Source organism: Rhinopithecus roxellana, chromosome 3 (genome assembly GCF_007565055.1).
Source record: "Rhinopithecus roxellana isolate Shanxi Qingling chromosome 3, ASM756505v1, whole genome shotgun sequence".
NCBI lineage: Eukaryota > Metazoa > Chordata > Mammalia > Primates > Cercopithecidae > Rhinopithecus > Rhinopithecus roxellana.
The window spans coordinates 166,185,029-166,202,878 of NC_044551.1; the positions used below are offsets into that span (position 1 = coordinate 166,185,029).

The window sequence follows — 17,850 nt, forward strand, 5'->3', positions numbered from 1 at the left end:
GCATTCCCACCTGGGCAACAGAGTAAGACTGTCTCAAAAAAATAAAATAGGCCGGGCACAGTGGCTCACGCCTGTAATCCCAGCACTTTGGGAGGCCGAGGTGGGTGGATCACAAGGTCAGGAGATCAAGACCATTCTGGCTAACATGGTGAAACCCCATCTCTACTAAAAAATACCAAAAAAATTAGGCAGGCGTGGTGACGGGCACCTGTAGTCTCAGCTACTTGGGAGGGTGAGGCAGGAGAATGGTGTGAACCTGGGAGGTGGAGCTTACAGTGAGCCGAGTTCATGCCACTGCACTCCAGGGTGTGGGACAGAGCAAGACTCCGTCTCAAAAAAAAAGGAAGAAAAGAAAAGAACAGAGAAGCAGAGAGAAGCCAGGCTAGCTGCCCCAGTAAAGACTCAGGCTCTCATGATCCCAGGCCACTTCCAGACTGAATCAGTTCTCAGCTGTGCAGCAAGTGATCCCTGCCCTACAGGAATCTGCACACATTTACTCAGGAAACTGTCTTCTTACTATCCGGTTTTGAGAGTTTTTATATATTCTGAATACAAAGTGTTTTTTTAAAAATCATATGTATGATTCACAAATGTTTTATCTAAGTCTATGTTTTTGTTTTTGTTTTTTTGAGTCTCCCTCTGTCACCCAGGCTGGAGTGCAGTGGTGCGATCTCAGCTCACTGCAAGTTCTGCCTCCCGGGTTCACGCCATTTTCCTGCCTCAGCCTCCCGAGTAGCTGGGACTGTAGCAGGACGAGCCACAGACAAAACTCCTCAAACACTAGATTAAAGAAGGAAGAGATTTTTTATTTGGCCGGGAGCGTCGGCAGACTCGCGTCTTAAGAGCTGAGCTCCCTGAAGAAGAAATACTTGGCCTTTTTAAAAGCTTACAACTTTAAGGGATCCATGTAAAAGGGTCACGATAAATCAAGCAAGCGTGGGAAACGTAACTGGGGGCTACATGCATCAGCTAACAGAACAGAAAGTTTTACCATGCTTTTTTCATACAATGTCTGGAATTTACAGATAACACAAGTAGTTTAGGCCAGGGGTTGATGTTATTATTATTACTTTGTTTAACTCCTAGGGCCGGGTGGTGGTGCCAAGGTTGTCTGGCTATGTATCTTACTTTTGTTTCTTTCTCTCTTTCCTCCTGTCTTGTGAACTAGGCAAGGTGGCCGGGGGGAGGAGGGCAGCAGGAGTAGTAGTGGTCTCCTTCCTTAGGACTACAGGCGCCTGCCATCACACCCGGCTAATGTTTTGTATTTTTTGTAGAGACGGGGTTTCACCGTGCCAGCCAGGATGGTCTCGATCTCTTGACCTCGTATTGGGATTACAGGCGTGAGCCACCACGCCTGGCCGAGACTGTAGATTTTTGCAACTTTTTTGTAAGTCTAAAATAAGCCTGTAATCCCAGCACTTTGGGAGGCTGAGGCAGAGGATCACTTGAGCCCAGGAGTTTGAGACCAGCCTGACCAACATAGCAAGACTCCATCTCTGGAAAAAAAAAAAAATTAGAACCTGTGGTCCCAGCTACTTGGGAGGCTGAGGTGGGAGGATTGCTTGAGCCCAGGAGTTCCAGGATGCAATGAGGTATGTTGAGCCACTGCACTCCAGCCTGGGCAACAGAGCACAATCCTGTCTCAAATATAAAATGATTTCTAAATATACTGTGTTGTTCAAGCTCAGGGTCTGAGTTATGCACTGCTTATGATCCACTGCACAGAAGTTCTGATTTCTTTTCTGTGCAATGGTTCTGCCTTTCTGCCTCCCAGAGGTCCTGGTGGGTGGGCATCACAGGCTCCTCAGGGCTCTGTGGAGGCTCAGGGAGGAGGTTTCGCTTCCCTCCTGATACTGGTGCCTCCAGAGCTAGACAGGAAGATGGAAGCTGGGTGGCCCGAGCAGGGGTGGGGGCTTGGCTGGCCCTTCTGTCAGCTTGAGCTGGCTTGAGCCCAGGCAGGGCCCTGATAGCCTGGATAGGCTCAGAGGGAGGGAGGTGGGGACCAAGAGACCCGGGGAGGGCTCCTGGGGCCAAGACCCAGGTCCCTGCCCTGCATATGCGCCAAGGGACTTCCTCAGAAGCTGCTGATGTCAGGCTTTGGCTTCCTGCTGCGGAATGAGGGGATGAACTCCGAAGGGAGGACGCTCAGGCCTTGGAGGAAATGAGAGCTTGGACGACAGGAGGGCCTGGACTTGTGAAGACACATGGACACCCACAAGCACAAAGACATGGATGTGTGACAGCGGACCAAGGGGCATGCAGATATGTATGCATGGTGCACATAGGCACTCTGGGCACAGCCCACTGGCACCGTCAACCCCTGTGTGGTGGCCTGCATCCCACCCTTCAGGCAGGCCCCGTGGGGCAGGTGTCAGGGAGGAAGGAGGCTGAGTGGGCAGTCTGAGGACGCAGCCACCACCGCTCCCTGGCACTGCATCTGTGTCCCAGGATCTAGGAGGCACTCTTCCAACACTGAGCCCCAAGATGACTGTCACACCTTGGTCTAAAGCAGGGGCCGGGCCTCAGCCCTAGCCCCTGCCCTGGAGGACCACACAGAGCCTCCAGCTGGGGCGTATCTGGTTTCTGGGGGCGGAGGTGGCGGAGGTGGGGGCGATACCCAGAGGAGGAAGAAGGGATTCTGAGAGAGCCCGGCAGGCTCCAAGCCTCAGGCTGGAGCTGGGCTTGGGGCAAGGAAAGACCAGGTGCGAGGGCAGAGCCATGCGGCCCGACCCCTGCAGCACGGACTGTACCTGCATGTGGTCTCCCCCAGCTCCTGCCCATGCTTCTGGGTCTGGACTTTGCCACGTCTGACCAAAAGCCACCGCAAACCCACTCAAGCCAAAAGAGGAAGTGGCCATTAGGCACAACTGGTTAGACTGGCAGGCCGGGGGCGCTCCAGGCAGGGCAAGGGGGACACCCAGGGCTCCAGACAGGAGTCCTCAGGTGCCGCCTTTCCTCTGCCTGGCCCTGCGTGGGCTCTGTCCTCCTCAGAGTGGCCCGCCGTAGTCCCCCTCCCCACTCCGAGTTTCCTGTCCCAAAATTCTAAGGAAGTTTCCAGAACTATGTCTCACCATCTTGAGTCAGCCTTGGCTCAGTGTCCATCTCATAGGCCTGGAAGGGGCAGGAGTCAGCGCTGTCCAGACCACAGGGCCTGAGTGTGGGGACCGCTGCTGTCTTAGGTAGGTTGTGGAGGGTTGTTACCCTGAGGCAAGAGGGCTGCAGGGAAGAAAGTCACGGGCAGGTGACTATTGTGGAAGGCCCAGGAGAGGCCCGAGAGAGGGATGGCCCACAAGGGTTGACCCTCCTGCCACCCAGGGGGCCCTTGTGCAGAGAACCCCTGCAATCGACTGAGGCTGGCAGGCATGAGGTTTCCTGAAGGAGAAAGAGCTTGGTGGGGCCCAGTGTGGCTGGGGGGCGCTGGGACTCCATTCGGAAGCCAAAGGCACTGGGAAGGGCTTCCGCAGAGGAGGGTACAGCAGGGGTTGCCAAGAACAGTCTGGATGGGGGCAGGGAACAGATAAGGTGGGTGGGGGAGTCAGCCGGGAGCCTGGAGCTGGCTCTAGCATAACGTGGGGGTTTCCAAGGCCCTGGAGAAAGTGGGGTGATGCAGCAGGGGGCACACCCACAGCTGGAGCTGACCCAGATGGACAGCTTGGGCTCTGCCACATGGGACTAGGCAAGGAAGGGGCACGAACAATCAGGAAGTGGCAAGGCAGTTTCCAGCTGGCTTCTCTCCCCTGTCCAGACTTTGGTTTCCTCCCTGCCGGCCTGGCCTGGCTCTGTGTGGTATGGTCACACCCCCACCACCCCCTCCACTGAGTTGGGGCGGGGAGAGCACTGAGGCTGCTCTTCCTTTCCTGGGCCGACCTCTGAGCAGCAGACGGGGCTAAGTGTTCCCCAGCTCGCCTTTACACACAGCCCGTGCCACCGCAGCCGACGGCACCATGAAGGACGAGGTAGCTCTACTGGCCACCGTCACCCTCCTGGGAGTCCTGCTGCAAGGTGGGCTGGCTCCTATCTAGGAAGAGGGTGGGCCTCAGATCCCTACAGCCTGCCCTCTGCCCCCTAGGTCCAGGTGGAGGGCAGAGGCAGGGACTCCAGCCCAGGCCCAAGCTGGAGGGTGGGGAGTTTCAGGGGCCTGGGGGGGCACCTGGCTGTGAGAACTGTAGGACTTGGGGGTGGCAAGGGTGCCAGAACAAATGGTGGGATAGCCATGGGCTTGGGGAAGCTGATCCCTGCTCTTTCCAGCTGTCCCCTCTCTGGGCGTCCCAGCAAGCGGCCCCCATTCCCTGGCCCTGCTTCAAAGGAGGCACCTCCATACTGGGACCGCGTGGAGCAGGGCAGAGGTGCGACTCCTTCCTCCAGCCCCCTAAAGGAGCCTGCTTAATGCCTTTCTCAGACTGGCTCTAAAGGACACATTCCTGGGCCAGATATCCTAGCCACTTAGAGACACCACTGCTCCACAGTGTGTGGGCTAGGATAAGGCACGGCCTGGGGAGGGGGCTCTGAAGAGGCTGAACAGACAGGCCAGCCTGACCTCCACCTGCACCCACACTGAGCTGGATGGCCACCCTGTGACACCCGTCTGCAGGGTGCCCAGCACCAAAGGTGCCAGGGCTGCAGGATTCAAGGGGAGATGGTCAGACGGGAGGTCTTGGGAGGGACTGCACAGCCAGCACTGGCCTCCCCTGACCAAGGGAAGGGCTCCTGCTCACAGAGAAACTTTGGGGCCAGCCCACCCTCTGCAAGTACCCCAGCCCTGGGGTCCTGGGGTTAGGCTAGGGGAGTCCCAGCTGTAACCTCCTGGGAGCAGAAGAGAAGGTGTCTGTCAGATTTAGGCCTGGGGCCAGAATGCAGGAACAGAGAAACTGAGGTTTGGAGGCACAGGGACCCAGGCTTTAGTGATCCTGGCCTGAGGCAGGGTCAAGGGCCCTGCGGGTGGGCTCTGGTAGGTGGGTGACCAGGGACTGATAGCTACAGGGAGTGTGCTTCCTTGCACCTGGGAGGATGCGGCCGGCTCTGCCCTCAGGCTCCTGAGGCACTTGCTGGCCAGGGACCTGAAAGCTGCATTTGCCTGTGTTTTGCGAGTGAAATGATTCAGAAACAAGGACTCAGGTGATCTCTCTCGCGAGCAGGTGTCCCTGTGGCTCAATCACCCACCCTCCCCCATACACTCACAGGTTGGGGCAGCGCCTCTCTGCGCCCCAGGCTTCAGTCCTGCCCTCCCCGCTGAATGTCAGAGACACAGGGCAGGCCAGGGCTGGGTCAGACGGGAGGTCTCCTCAGGAGAGAGCGGGGAGTTGTTCCGCCTTAGGGAAGAGAGGACACGGCCACGTGAAGGATCCTTCCCACTCCCATCTCCGGGGCTTCGGGAGTCCAGACCTGACTCCTGCTCCCCCTCCTCCCCCAGCCTACTTCTCCCTGCAGGTGATCTCGGCGCGCAGGGCCTTCCGCGTGTCGCCGCCGCTCACCACCGGCCCACCCGAGTTCGAGCGCGTCTACCGAGCCCAGTGAGGCGCAGCGGGAGCGCGCGGGACGGGGAGCGAGCCCCGGGCGGGTCCAGATTGCAGGACCAGCCCGGCCGGCGTGCTCATCCCACCCGCCCACCGCAGGGTGAACTGCAGCGAGTACTTCCCGTTGTTCCTCGCCACGCTCTGGGTCGCCGGCATCTTCTTTCATGAAGGTCGGGGTGTGGGGCTGGGGCGCACGCGCTGGACCCCCTGGCGGCCGCGCACCACGCTCACGAGGTCCGCGCGCACCTCTCTCAGGGGCGGCGGCCCTGTGCGGCCTGGTCTACCTGTTCGCGCGCCTCCGCTACTTCCAGGGCTACGCCCGCTCCGCGCAGCTCAGGTGAGGGCCGCGGGCAGCGGGGCGGGGCCGGGGAAAGGTCGCGGGCGGGCGGGGTCCTGGGGAGCGGGGCCCAAGCTGCGGACGGACGACGGGCCGGAGCCCAGCGCCTTTGGGAATTCGGTGGGCGAGCCCTGGCGGCGGATGGAGGAAGTCCCCTTGGGGCCGGGGTTGGGGCGGGGAAGAAGCGGGGCCTTCTCGCGCCACCGCCCCGCTGACCGCCGCCCGCAGGCTGGCGCCCCTGTACGCGAGCGCGCGCGCCCTCTGGCTGTTGGTGGCGCTGGCTGCGCTCGGCCTGCTCGCCCACTTCCTCCCGGCAGCGCTGCGCGCCGCGCTCCTCGGACGGCTGCGGATGTTGCTGCCGTGGGCCTGAGACCAAGGCCGCTGGGCCGGCGGAGCCGGGAACGAAGAGCCGGAGCCTCCAGCCGCCCCGGGAAGCGGCGCTCGCCTCCGCATCCTAGTCTCTATCATTAAAGTTCTCGTGACCGAGACACGGGCTGCGTTTTCTGGGGCCGCGGGGGTGCCGCACCGCGGGCTGCGGACCCTGGAGGGGCCCAGCCCAAGCTCGGGCAGCCCGGCGGGCTTTCTAGAGGCGGCGTGGGAGGGGCTGCGAAGGAACGGGACCTCCCCCTGGGGCGGGACTGGATCCGGTCTTCACCTCCCACCCCACTCCCTACTCAGCCTCTGGGTTACAGGGCCGCCCAGTCCTGCCGGGGTTCACCCTGCTAGCGCTCAGCGGTCTCCTCACCGGTCCCCCTCCTCAGGGGCCTCCCCTCTTCTGACTCTCAGCCTCCCAGTCCCTCGTTCCCTGGCCTTCACAGCTGACACTAGCCTGCAGGCGCGGGGCCCAGCACCTAGCTGTGCAGCTGCGGTGCCACCCACAGCCCGTGGATCTCTCCTCCGGTGAGGGCAGGGGCCTTTTGGTCAGCACTGGATCCCCCTTGTTAACTGTAGGTGTTCAGGGCAGCCCTCCCAGGTCCGCAGAGCTGCGGGCACCATGGGAACATAGTGACAGGTCTCAAGGAAATGTCCAGAAGGCTTGGGGATCCAGGGGAGGCCCACAAAACAAACAAGTGACTTAGCCGAGTATGCAGGAGAAACGGAGAAAGGAGAGCTTGCCAAGCAGGGGCAACGGTGTGTGCAAAGGCCCTGAGGTGAGCGGGAGACCCTAACGTGCCAGAGGAGTGTGCCGGGAACCCAGGATGAGGACCAAGCTGAGACACACGGAGGGGAACAAGGAGGCTGGGAAATGCCTTCAGCTTGAGGAGCTAAGGGAAGGCCTCATTGCAGGCCTTGGACATGGGGGAGGCATTTGGGGGACTTGCTGTGGGTATTGTGGTCCCGGATTCTGCGCTGCTTTCACCAGTGAATTACTGACTTTGCGGCCTGATCTTAGGAACTGGGGTGAGGTGGCGCCGAGGTGGCACTGCGCCTGCAGGCCAGCCTGGCTCCTTGACTTAGCAGGGCAAGGTCGCTGCTGATGCTGGGTTGGTAGGCCCAGTGCCGGGCTTAGTTGGCACGTTGGGGCACAGACCAGGCAAATGAAGCCAGGCGCAGGGGCAGAGGGAGATGTCCAGGGCGTTCACATTTGAGGCACACACTTCATTAACCCTTTATTACAAGTCACGCTCTTATAGAAGTATATGTGGACTTACGTGAAAAAATCAAATGTATCCAAGAATAAAAAACACAGCACATAAAGTAGTATATGCATTCCAGTGTTCGCGCCAGAGACAGCGGGCGCCCAAGAAAAAGCTCTTCTAAAACGGCCTGACTGGGGCAGGTCGGGTGCGAACGGTTCCGGGCCTCAGGCACAGTGTGGGGGCCGCCTGCCTCCTCCGCGGCCCGGCGGGCGGGGGCAGCACCAGCTCCTAGGGCCTCCGGGCCAGCGGCGGACCCCAGGCTGGCCCAAGCCCGGCGCCAGGCAGAACCCTTTGGGCGGGGCCGTATCTGGCCCTCCAGGGACGGCAGTGACGACATCCCCAGAAACGTGGGCTTCAGGGCTGGCCACAGGGTACCCTCAGAAGCCCGCAGCTTAGTCGGCCTTTTTCAGGAAGATCTGGAAGAGCCGGACCCAGGGTCAGCAGGGCCTCTGAGCTCCGCCAGGGTCTCTCTGGCTGCTCCCCGCGCCTGGCCTGGCCCTGCCCGGCCTCACCTCGCTCAGAATCACCCACACAGGCGAGTCCGTCTGGATCGAGAGGCGCAGCGCTTCCAGAGGGCCGAAGGCTGGGTCCACCTCTCCCTCTGCCACTCCCTTGTAGAAGGAGCCTGGGGGAGGGCAGCGCTGAGAGGGTGTCCCCGAACCCCAGCCCACGCTCTCCCCCAGCCCCCTACCCACCAATCTGGAGGTAGCCGTCGGGGCTCCGAGGGTACCGGAGGGTGGCGGTGCGGCCCTCCTGCAGGGCCTCCTTGTCCGACTGAGGGTTCTGCGGGCAGAATCAAGGGCTGAAGCAGGTGGCTGCGGGAGGCTCGGCCTCCATGCACACCACACCCTACCGCACTTACGTCGAAGGGCAGCACCTCCACAGACGTGTTGAAGAGCTTGTCCTCCGGGTGCTCGATGTTCCCACTGCGGAAGAAAAACCTGCAGCCAGACAGACCTGTGAGCTGCTGCAGGGGCAGCGCTCCAGTACAGCACCCAAGGCCCAGCAGAGAAAGGCCAGGCCTGCACCAGGGGGGCCCCCAGGCAGCTGTCAGGCTGTGCAAGGAGATCAGGGCCTTCCTCTGGGAGGATGGTGAGGTGAAACATTGCTGAGCTCCTATGGGCTGCCTGACTTAGTCCTCACAAGGTAGCTACCATTAGGAGGCCCACTTCAGATGAGGACACTGAAGAATGTGAGGTTAATTTGCTGGTGGAGCCTATACCCTGGTGGCCACCCAGCCCTGCCCCCCATCGCAGACCCGTGGTGCTGGCACTGACCGCTCCAGTCTTAGGGGTTGGAAGAAGCGGAAGCGGATGAAGTCCCCCGCGGCAGGGGTGAAGGCCCAGAAGAAGTCCTCGCGCAGGTAGGCTTTCTCCAGGGTGAAGTGCTGGTATGTCTTCAGGCTCGTGCTCACCTCTGCTGGCGGGTTCACATGCTCCTTCCGCAGCGCCTGCTTTCCAAAGTCCTTGTCCTGCAGCAGAGGAGGGACAGCAGTGATGGCGTGGGCCCCAACCTTGACCCCGGCCTAGGGAGAGCGTGCAGTGCAGCCCACCTTCAGTTTCTGGATCTTGCCAGCCAGCGAGGAGTGAGTGCCCACATGCTGGAAGAGGGACGGCTTGAAGCGGATCCGCAGGTTGGCCTTCTGCCGGTCACAGTGCTTCTGTGGAGGGCGGGCGACACCCCAGGACTCGGCTTAGCCCTCCTTCCTCCACACGGCCTCTCCTGGGGGCTACCAGGGCCCTCCCACAGTTGACAGTGCCCTCTCTTATGTGATCAGATATAAGGACAGGGACAGTTTGTGCTGGAGGCTGCCAGCCCCTTGGCCCTGCCCCTGCCAGTCCTGCCAGCTCTTGCTCACCGCATCCTTCTCGGGGTTGCAGACTTTCACCCACAGAATATGGTCCAAGAGCCAGTCAATGGGCTTGTCCCGGTAGAACATGAGGATGAACTCTACAATCAGGCTCAGGTCCAGCGACTTGAACATCTTGCCTGGTAGGAAGGGAAGGGGGACTGAGTGGGCAGTGCTGCTCTGCCGTACTTCCTTTCTCCCTGCAGGGTGCCCCTGAGAGTCCCATAGCAAACCCAGGGGCAGGCTTCAGGCAGGTGTGAGCACAAGGGGGCAGACAGGTGGTGAGGCCAGATATGTCTGATGCACAGGCAATGGGAACAGGCCAGGTGGGGCTGCAGCACGCACACCAGGCGGGGCCCAACCTGGGCAAAGGCTCATAGCGGACACAGCGTGGGACTGGGAGAGGATGGCAGAGGTGGGTGGGACTGAAAGGCACGGTCAGGTTAGGGGAGGGGCACACCAATGAAGCCCAGCTGGGAGAACTCCAGGATCATCCAGTCTTCTGAAGGCTGCTGCAGTGCGAAGTTCTTCATGGTGCTCAGGTAGTTGGGCTTGGCCACGATGTCATCCTCCAGCTGCAGATTGAGCAGAGAGGGGCTGGGGCTCAGGAAGGGCACCCAGATGGACCAGACCCATAGCAGGGTAGGGCAGCGCAGGGCTTGGGGCTGACCTGCACGTAGTAGATGCCTTTGGACTGCGCGTACATCATGAGGAAGCAGTAATCGAGGTTCTGTTTGGTCCTCCACCTGTGGGCCAGGGCGGGGCCTCAGGAGCTCAGACCCCTCCACCTCCAGTGTGGCTCCACAGAGAAGCCGCTGGGTGGGCAGCTTCTGTCCCCCCACCCCCATGCACAGGTCCTCCCATGGAGAATTCAGGGCACTGCAGTGAAACGCCCTGGAATCAGATACCAGTAGATGGGTTCTCAGCACAGGTGGGCAGGTTGCTGGGGGTATGGGGGAGTGCTAGTACCTGACTCTCTCCTTGGGGTCCCCAAAGGACTCTCGGAGGCGGGAGAAGTCAGGGTAGAAGTGGGGGGAGGGTGAGATGACCTCCAGGAGCCCAGAATGGATCTCCGTGGGGAACCTGGGGGATGGGAAGGCCCAGTCCATATGCAGCCTCCAGGGGCTGAGGGGGGCCGAGCCCAGCAGACCCTTTCTCTTTCTTGAGGCTCACCCAGTGCCAGCCACCCACGACCCCCTACACCCAGCCACGTGAGGCAACAGAGCTCCACAGGGGCTGGGCCACTTCTGCACACCCACCCCTCCCCCACCAGGTCCCTGCCTCCCTGCAAGATAGGAAAGGCGCTACCTTATGGGGAGGCAGGAACCTGCCAGCACGACACCCTACAGAGCCCTCCTGCCACCAGCTCTCTGGGGCCACCAGTACTCACAAGGCCTTGATGTTCTCTGTCACTGCCAAAGTGTACTGTGAGTCAGTCTGTGGGGAGACCAAGCACCCTCCCTTAGTGCTGCTGCTGCCCCAAAAGGCCTGGAAGGGCTTGGAGAAGGGGCATGGCTTCAGATGCCCCCCACGTGGAGGTAGCGAGCCTGCTGTGCTGAGAGCAGAGCAAGGGCGCCCCCAGAGACAGCCCTTTCCCTTTGGGACTGGCACGGCCAAGGGCGGGGCGAGGGGTGTGCCTAGGGGTAGAGGGCGCCAGGAAGCCCCTTCTTTTCAACTTTTTTTTTTTTTTTTTGTTGAGACGGAGTCTCGCTCTGTCACCCAGGCTGGAGTGCAGTGGCCAGATCTCAGCTCACTGCAAGCTCCGCCTCCCGGGTTCACGCCATTCTCCTGCCTCAGCCTCCCAAGTAGCTGGGACTACAGGCGCCGCCACCTCGCCCGGCTAGTTTTTTTGTATTTTTAGTAGAGACGGGGTTTCACCGTGTTAGCCAGGATGGTCTCGATCTCCTGACCTCGTGATCCGCCCGTCTCGGCCTCCCAAAGTGCTGGGGATTACAGGCTTGAGCCACCGCGCCCGGCCTCTTTTCAACTTTCTATCTTGGAACATTTGCGAATGAAACTAGGAACTGAACTTCCGACAGCTTTCTCCTCCCGAATGGCTCCTGCTGTCAGTTCTATACCGCGGGGGCTCCTCTGAATGTCCCTCAACCCCGCGTCCCGGCTCACTTGCCTCAGCGATCAGCACCACGATGACCGAGTCCTCCTTCTCCTGCGGGCTCAGCTCGGAGATGAGTGAGTGCAGAGTGTCAGTCAGGTACGAGTGCACCTCGCGCCGCACGCTCGGGATGCCCATCACCACCGACACTATGGGGGACGGAGGCGCGACGCTGGGAAGGGCGTGGGGGCCACCCGCCCCCCCTACCCCGTGCTCCTCCCTGCCCACGCCCCTACCTCCCGTGCGGCCCTGGCCCACCCGCACCGCGGGCTGCAGACTGCTCTCCTTGGCCAGCAGGTGTGGCAGGTGGTGGAAGACGGTGGGCAGGTGCAGCACGTGCCGGTGTGAGCCGTTCCACGGCTTCAATCGGGGGTCCTCTGGGTGGGTCGTGAAGGATCGGGACTGAGACCAGGGAGCCTACAACCAGCCCACCCCCGCCTTTTCCCCCTCCCGCCCCAGACCACACCTGTTAGGCGGCCCCAGGTGCGGTTGCCGTCTCCGTCTCGCAGCGCCTGCCTTTCCGACACGGCCCTCTTGATCTCGTCCAGCACCAAGTTGAGCTCCTTGGAGCGCTTGAGGCTCTCCTGCTCAGCTGCGTGCAACCGATCGCGCAGCGCCAGGAACTCCCGCTGGTAAACGTCCACAACGTCGCCTGCAGGTGGTGCGCAGCCGTCACGAGGGGGCAGTGTAGAGCCGCCCTACGGCCCTTTAGTGCCAGCGCGCACATCTGGGTGCCCGTCTGTGCAATAGCTCACTCACATCTGTTCTCGTGCCTGCCACACGTGAGACAGCTGGGGTCACTCCGAAATTACACTGACACTAATGCTTGTGGGGAGAAAACCAGGGGAATCTGCCCGCTTCCAGCACTCTCCCCCACCCGGGCTGATTTTATTCTCTGAGGAGGCATCTGCAGTGGGAATACAATTTCCAGACCTAGGTAGGTGGATCCTAAGCAAGGGCTGGAACAGCCTCAGACCGAATCCGCTCTGTCCGTTGGCCTCCAAAGCCCACTCTTGCTTTTTGCAGCACATGCTCCTTCCAGGGCATGGCATACCCAAGGTCCTGGTGCTAGTTCTTCACTGTCCTCGTGGCAGTCGCTGGTTGCCCACCCTGCCCTGGATTGTTAGCCCCACAATGGCCCCAGGGGGCGGCTGCTGCAGTTCCAGGAGCCCACCTCACTTCACTGCTCAAGGACAGTCAACAGCAGCGAGGGGACTAGCTCTGAATGCTCTGGTGCCTGTGTCTCTGGAGACCTGTGCTGGGCCTGGGGCACCCTGAAGGGTCCGCATGCCACCCCAGGGGACCCATGTCAGAACCTCCAGCTGGGCCCAGGCATGAGGGCTGTAGGCAGACGGGGCAGCACACAGGTAGGGCTGCCCGACAGTAGAGAGGCACCACCAGTCTGGCAGGGACCAGTGAGCAAGACAGATCAACAACCTCCTGGTGGCTCGGTGCCCACAGTCCATGCGGAAGTACGCTCAAGGCCTCTGCCAGGCGAGCCTCTGAAAACCTATGTGGCCTACAAGGCCTTATGTGTCCAAGTCTCCAAGTTTAAGAAGCCTGACAGAACTCCCTCTACCCACAGATAGCTCTTCCATTCCTTGATCCTTGGTGGGTTCACAGACCCCAGAGTTCCGTGGGATGGCCTCACCCCGCCAGCAGCCCTGTGCATGATCAAGGTCATGATCAGGCAAAGTTCGGTCACCTCAGGACACACCCCCTTCCAAAGCAGGAGGTCGAAGTGCCAAGTGACCAGGGAATAGGAAGGGGTGGATCTGGGCAAGAGGAGCAGGGAGCCAAGTGGATCTTCCCTGAGGCATCTCTTACCCGAGAAGCTAGCCCCCGCCCTCCCACACCCTGCCTCTCTGGGGCTACAGGCTGAGGCCAGGTGGAGCCTCTGGACAGGCCCTGGCGGGAGGGAAGGGGGAGTCGGATTACCGGATCTGCCAGGCTCCACGCTGGGCTCAGGGGCTGGGTTACCCTGGAAACCTGACCCCTTGAATGCAGAGCTGGCTACCCCAACACTCACCCATTGCTGGGTGACACCGAGGTGTAGGCAGCGGTTGCCCACAGGGATGGGACAGAGGTGCAGAGGCGTACAGAGCCATCAGGAGTGGGTTCAGAGCTGCCTGTACCTGCAGGTGCGCCTCCCTCCTGCCTAGATGCCAGTCCCCGCTCGCCTACTTACAGCCACTGCCCATCCCCGAGCCCCATCCTGGCTTTCTCTGTCCCACATGACTGCCTCAGATGGACAGGCTGGGTGGGCAGTGGTGGGTGACGCTGCCTGAATCACCCTGGAAACAGCCTGCTCCTTACCCTGGCTTCCTTCCTAGGGGCCTCCCCTCTCCCCCAGGATCTGTTTACCAGGAGGTAAAGGGACCCACGGGCTCTCGCCTACACCAACCCTTCTGTCATTTCCCTGCACACTGCAGGCCCTGGCCCTGGGCAGCCTCCCCCGCCTGCCAGCTCCCCCACCTGCCTTGCCCTCAACTGTGGGTCCAACTCTGTGACTGCCTCCCCATGGGCCAGGCCCCATGCCAGGGCTCTGCCAAGCCATGCTGACACCCTATAACCTTCGGGAGCTGGGGAGGCAGCTCAGGTGAGGAGAGGGGCCAGCCTGGGAGCCCCTGCCATACCTTCCTGCCTCAGGGCCACACTGTTAAGAACAGCAGCAATGAGGGCTGGAGGCTGTGTAACCCTCCCTGGAGGAGAGTCATCAGGACACCCTGAGGCCCGCAAACCACAGTTCCCCCTGCTTCCCTCTTGGTTGGGAAAAGATTAAAGAGCCAAGCTGGGCCACAACCTTTGTGCCCTGTATTCAGGGAAAAGGGACAGGATCAGAAGGGCACAGGCAGGTATCAGGCCCATTAATGGTCTGCTGTCACCATGCATGTGTGCAGCAGATGTCTGTCTCCTCTCCAGACCCTGCACACTCCTAGGAGTCAAGGAGGGTGTCCATCATTGCTGAGGTCCAGGCCTGGGGAGGGGGACAGCCTGGAGGCTGGGAGAGCTGTGTGGCTGAGACCCTGGGCCGCCCCCAAGGGTCTGCCTCCCTGGGCAGATCCTCAGCAGGTGCTTGGCCGAAGGCCACAGTTTGAGTGCTGGCAGAGCTGCTCCACAGGCCAGATATGAAACTGGGCCCCAAACCCTTCTCCAGGGTCCATTTTGCATTAGTCTAAAGAGGCCGTCCTGGGCTTGACCTTGGGCTTCCAGGATGACGCCCACACCTGCTGTCCTTCCTCTCTGGTTCCCTGCCCACCTCCTTCCTTCTCTGCAGATTCCACTTCCTGGGTCCTTCCCTCAAGTTCCTGGACCCCCACTGGCTGCAAAGTGGAGGCCAGGTTCCAATTTGGCCTCAGACTGGCTAAGCCTGGTTTCACCAGGGGCTTAAGACAGACTTTCTACATGTGACAATGAGATGGGTTCACATAATAGCCTGGATTCCTAGCTTCGCTTGAGGCCTCCAATAACCTGGTCCTACTGAGTCACCACAGAAACAGTAACAGCCCCTCAACAAGGCAGGCCTAGGTCACCCCCTACTCATGCCTCACAGGATCCTCAGGCTTCCATCCCCTAGGGGCTGGGCCCTTGAATCTAAGTGCTCCCCTTCTTTCCTCTCCTGTTCCCCAGGCCCTCTAAGAGCCAGCCTCCCGGATGCCCCCCAGGCGCAGTGGGTCCCATGGAGCCAGTGCCTCTCCCTCACTCTGCTGTCCCGGAGACTGGCTCCCTGTGGTAAGCCAGGCTTGCAGAGGTGGCTCCTGACATCAATCTGGGGGCATGTGGCTGCTGTGGGAGGCACACACTGGCTGAGGACAAAGGGCAGGGGCTCATGGCTCTACCCACGACTGGAAGAGTGTGCCCCAGCCCTTCAGATAAGGCCCCACCTAGGCCTTCATGCCAGTCTGCTAGTCACCCTGCCAAGAACCCAGAATGTCCTTTCCCAGGTGACACACCCTACCTACAGAGAATTCTGCCCCAGTCATGCCTGCCCTTGAAAATATACGCCACCACCGGGGCCTCTGCCCCAGCCATCCCTCCCCTGTCAGGCGATCTCCCTGCAGAGTCCCTGGGTGATGGGGCTCTGGCCCTGGAGCCCCAAGGCCAGCCGAGGCCTCTGCCCTGACAGAACAAGTGCGGCAGGCGGGCGCGCTGGCAGAGCTCGGCGAGGGTAGCTGAGGCTCGAAGGGTCCGGAAGGGTCCAGGTCCCCCCAGCCTCCTCAGCTTCTCTGGGGTGGCGCTCCGGGACAGGGAAACAGGGAAGCAGGTGGCCTCAGCCCGCTTAGGCCTCCAGCAGGCAGGCAGGCAGGAGGCCACTCTCCCGGAACCTCCAGGCTAGGGGAAGAGCGCCTCGGAGGGCTCAGGCCTTACTCGGCCCCACCATCGCCAAGACCGGTCAGGGGTGCGGGGGTCGATCTGCATCCTCCGCCTGCAAGAGCGCTGGGTGGATGCGGAGGGCGGGGACCAGCCCGGGAAGCTCGGGGTGCGGGGGAGGGGCTGGGGCCGCACAGGAGCGCAGGGCAGCAGTGGCCGGGCTGGCTCAGGACGCCTCTCCCTCCCTCCCCCGCTCCCATAGGCCGGATGCTGCCGAGGCGTTCCGGGCGCCCGGGGGTCGGCGATGGAGACCCAGGACCGGGTGTCACGCCGGGGTCGCCCAGGCCGGCGCGGGACAGCGGGAGGCAGGGTGGGGGGAGGGCTGATGGGGGGGGATGCCTGACCGCCTAGCGGTGCCCTCGCGCCTGTGTCCCTCACGCCGGCCCAGATCCTGCCCAAGTGGCTGTGGCTGGCGTTCCGGGACCTCTGTGACCTTGGGTCTGTGCCCCTCTCCGAGAACCCCACGGGTCCCCAGCTCAGCTGCGCCCGCGGAGTCCGGTCCGGGGCACCCACGGGCGCGGCCAGCGCTGGGCGGGCAGGCGCAGCCCGGGCCCGAGGAGGACGCCGCGGCTCCAGCAGCAAACAAGTGGGGGAGGGTGGGAGGGGCGTCCTCCGCGCCGCCCGGGCGGGGAAGGGGCGCCTGCGTCGGCTTCCGGCCGCCTCCCGCGGCCACCGCCGGGCCCGCTCCCGCCGCCGACGCCCAGGTGCGCCAGGTGCGGGCCAGGCCGGCCGGGCGGGGGTCGCGCTTACCTTTCTGGCCGCTGAGTGCTGCGTACCAGGACAGCGAGAGGAAGGCGCACAGGCAGAAGAGCAGCAGCGTCAGGAAGGTGCCATTGCGGAGCCTCATCTCCTCCGATGCGCGGCGGGCGCCCGCGGGGCCGAGGCTGCATGGCCCGGGGAACCGGGGCCGGGGCGCAGGGGTCGGAAGGCGGCGGCTGCAGGGGCCCCGGCCCCGGGGCGGGGGGCCCGGGGCCGGGCGGGGACCGGGCCGGGGAGCGCGCCTGCCGCTCCTCAGGGCGCCAGCTTTGTGCCCTGTACTCAGGGAAAAGGAACAGGCTCAGAGGAGCAGAGGCAGATACCAGGCTCACTGCAGGTATCAGGGGCGCGGGACACTGGCGGCCTCGCCTCCGCGGCAGGGCCGGGCCGGGCCGGGCTGGGCTGGGCTGGGCTGGGCGGCGAGAGCCGCGGCCCGGCCTGGATCTGGGGCCTGGATCTGGGGCCGCCGCGGAGACGACGCCGCAAGGCGGGGCGGCCCGGATTTAAAGGGGCCGCAGCACCGCCGCCGCCAGCGCCGCGAGAGGGCGGGGTGGGGGCCGGCGCCCGCGATCCCGACCGGCTCCCGCAGCCCCGCTTGGGCTCTTGCGAGTCGGCCTCAGGTAAGGCCGGAGTGGGAGTGCGGGTCGACCGCAGCCGGGGCGGGCGGCGGGGGCGGCGCTCCCGGGCCCAGGTACTCTTCTCGGCAACATCTCCTCCGCGCGCGGACCCCGACCCCACTCGCACGTTCTCTGGGCTGTTTCCCGAGCGTGGGGGGCTCTGGGTGGCGCGGGGGACTGGGCGCTTGGAGCCGGGAGCCACCGTTGCCTTCGGCGCCGCCCAGGGCGCTTCCCCGCTCAGGAGCTTCCTCTGGGGCACGGGACTGAGACGCGCAGGGGCCCGGGAGGCGGGAACAATGGGCCGTTCTAGCGGGTATCAGGGCCGATGCTCGTGGGTGCAGATCAGTGACCAGCCCAGAACCGGACCGGCTTCCCGGGATAGTGGCGGCCCAAGCGCGCCGCTTACGGGAGTAACGGGCCCTGCTCCCGGTGGTGCAGCAGCCACCTCGCCCCGCGCAGCCCAGCCGGCTATTGATAGGGCCCACGCCTTCATTCGGATTTTTGTGGGTTTTTTTTTTTTTTTTTTTTTGAGACAGTCTTGCTCTGTCGCCCAGGCTGGAATGCAATGGCGCGATCTCGGCTCACTGCGATCACAGCCTCCGGAGTAGCCGGGATTACAGGCGGCCGGCTAATTTTTTTTTTTTTTTTTTTAAG

The 17,850-nt window shown here is 62.3% G+C and overlaps 3 protein-coding genes across 4 annotated transcripts; 2 read left to right on the forward strand and 1 right to left on the reverse strand.

The window, feature by feature from the left end:
* The first annotated feature begins 2,090 nt into the window (after positions 1–2,090).
* Positions 2,091–2,884, forward strand: LOC104676226. Its single transcript, XM_010380998.2, is given in 4 exon segments — positions 2,091–2,397; positions 2,399–2,444; positions 2,446–2,742; positions 2,744–2,884. Coding segments are annotated over 4 exon segments (711 nt in total). The 5' UTR covers positions 2,091–2,161; the 3' UTR covers positions 2,876–2,884.
* Positions 2,885–3,536: 652 nt separating this feature from the next.
* LTC4S (leukotriene C4 synthase) lies at positions 3,537–7,282 on the forward strand. 2 transcript variants are annotated; one of them, XM_010380972.2, is made up of 5 exons: positions 3,537–4,002; positions 5,411–5,510; positions 5,613–5,683; positions 5,769–5,850; positions 6,079–6,336. In XM_010380972.2, the coding sequence occupies exons 1-5, from the start codon at positions 3,945–3,947 to the stop codon at positions 6,218–6,220; spliced, it is 453 nt and encodes a 150-aa protein (XP_010379274.1). In that variant the 5' UTR covers positions 3,537–3,944; the 3' UTR covers positions 6,221–6,336. The 2 variants fall into 2 exon arrangements, with proteins under 2 accessions (XP_010379274.1, XP_010379273.1); XM_010380971.2 differs by having other exon boundaries at positions 5,613–5,850; positions 6,079–7,282.
* Positions 7,283–7,447: 165 nt separating this feature from the next.
* MGAT4B (alpha-1,3-mannosyl-glycoprotein 4-beta-N-acetylglucosaminyltransferase B) lies at positions 7,448–17,053 on the reverse strand. Its single transcript, XM_030926726.1, has 15 exons — positions 16,574–17,053; positions 11,919–12,104; positions 11,689–11,829; positions 11,468–11,601; positions 10,730–10,776; positions 10,309–10,422; positions 10,010–10,085; positions 9,800–9,914; positions 9,349–9,479; positions 9,043–9,150; positions 8,768–8,961; positions 8,353–8,431; positions 8,186–8,273; positions 8,003–8,115; positions 7,448–7,906 (listed from the first exon to the last, which is right to left on the reverse strand). The coding sequence occupies exons 1-15, from the start codon at positions 16,668–16,670 to the stop codon at positions 7,883–7,885; spliced, it is 1,647 nt and encodes a 548-aa protein (XP_030782586.1). The 5' UTR covers positions 16,671–17,053; the 3' UTR covers positions 7,448–7,882.
* Positions 17,054–17,850: the final 797 nt, after the last annotated feature.

Excerpts from the sequence above, each read along its gene's own strand:
- LTC4S (XM_010380971.2), top strand. The coding sequence starts at position 3,945 with ATGAAGGACGAGGTAGCTCTACTGGCCACCGTCACCCTCCTGGGAGTC. Across the intron at positions 4,003-5,410 it reads CCTGGGAGTCCTGCTGCAAG|CCTACTTCTCCCTGCAGGTG; the intron begins GTGGGCTGGCTC and ends CTCCTCCCCCAG. Across the intron at positions 5,511-5,612 it reads GAGCGCGTCTACCGAGCCCA|GGTGAACTGCAGCGAGTACT; the intron begins GTGAGGCGCAGC and ends CGCCCACCGCAG.
- MGAT4B (XM_030926726.1), bottom strand. The coding sequence starts at position 16,670 with ATGAGGCTCCGCAATGGCACCTTCCTGACGCTGCTGCTCTTCTGCCTG. Across the intron at positions 10,086-10,308 it reads GACCCCAAGGAGAGAGTCAG|GTGGAGGACCAAACAGAACC; the intron begins GTACTAGCACTC and ends CCTGGCCCACAG. Across the intron at positions 8,116-8,185 it reads CGACGGCTACCTCCAGATTG|GCTCCTTCTACAAGGGAGTG; the intron begins GTGGGTAGGGGG and ends GCCCTCCCCCAG.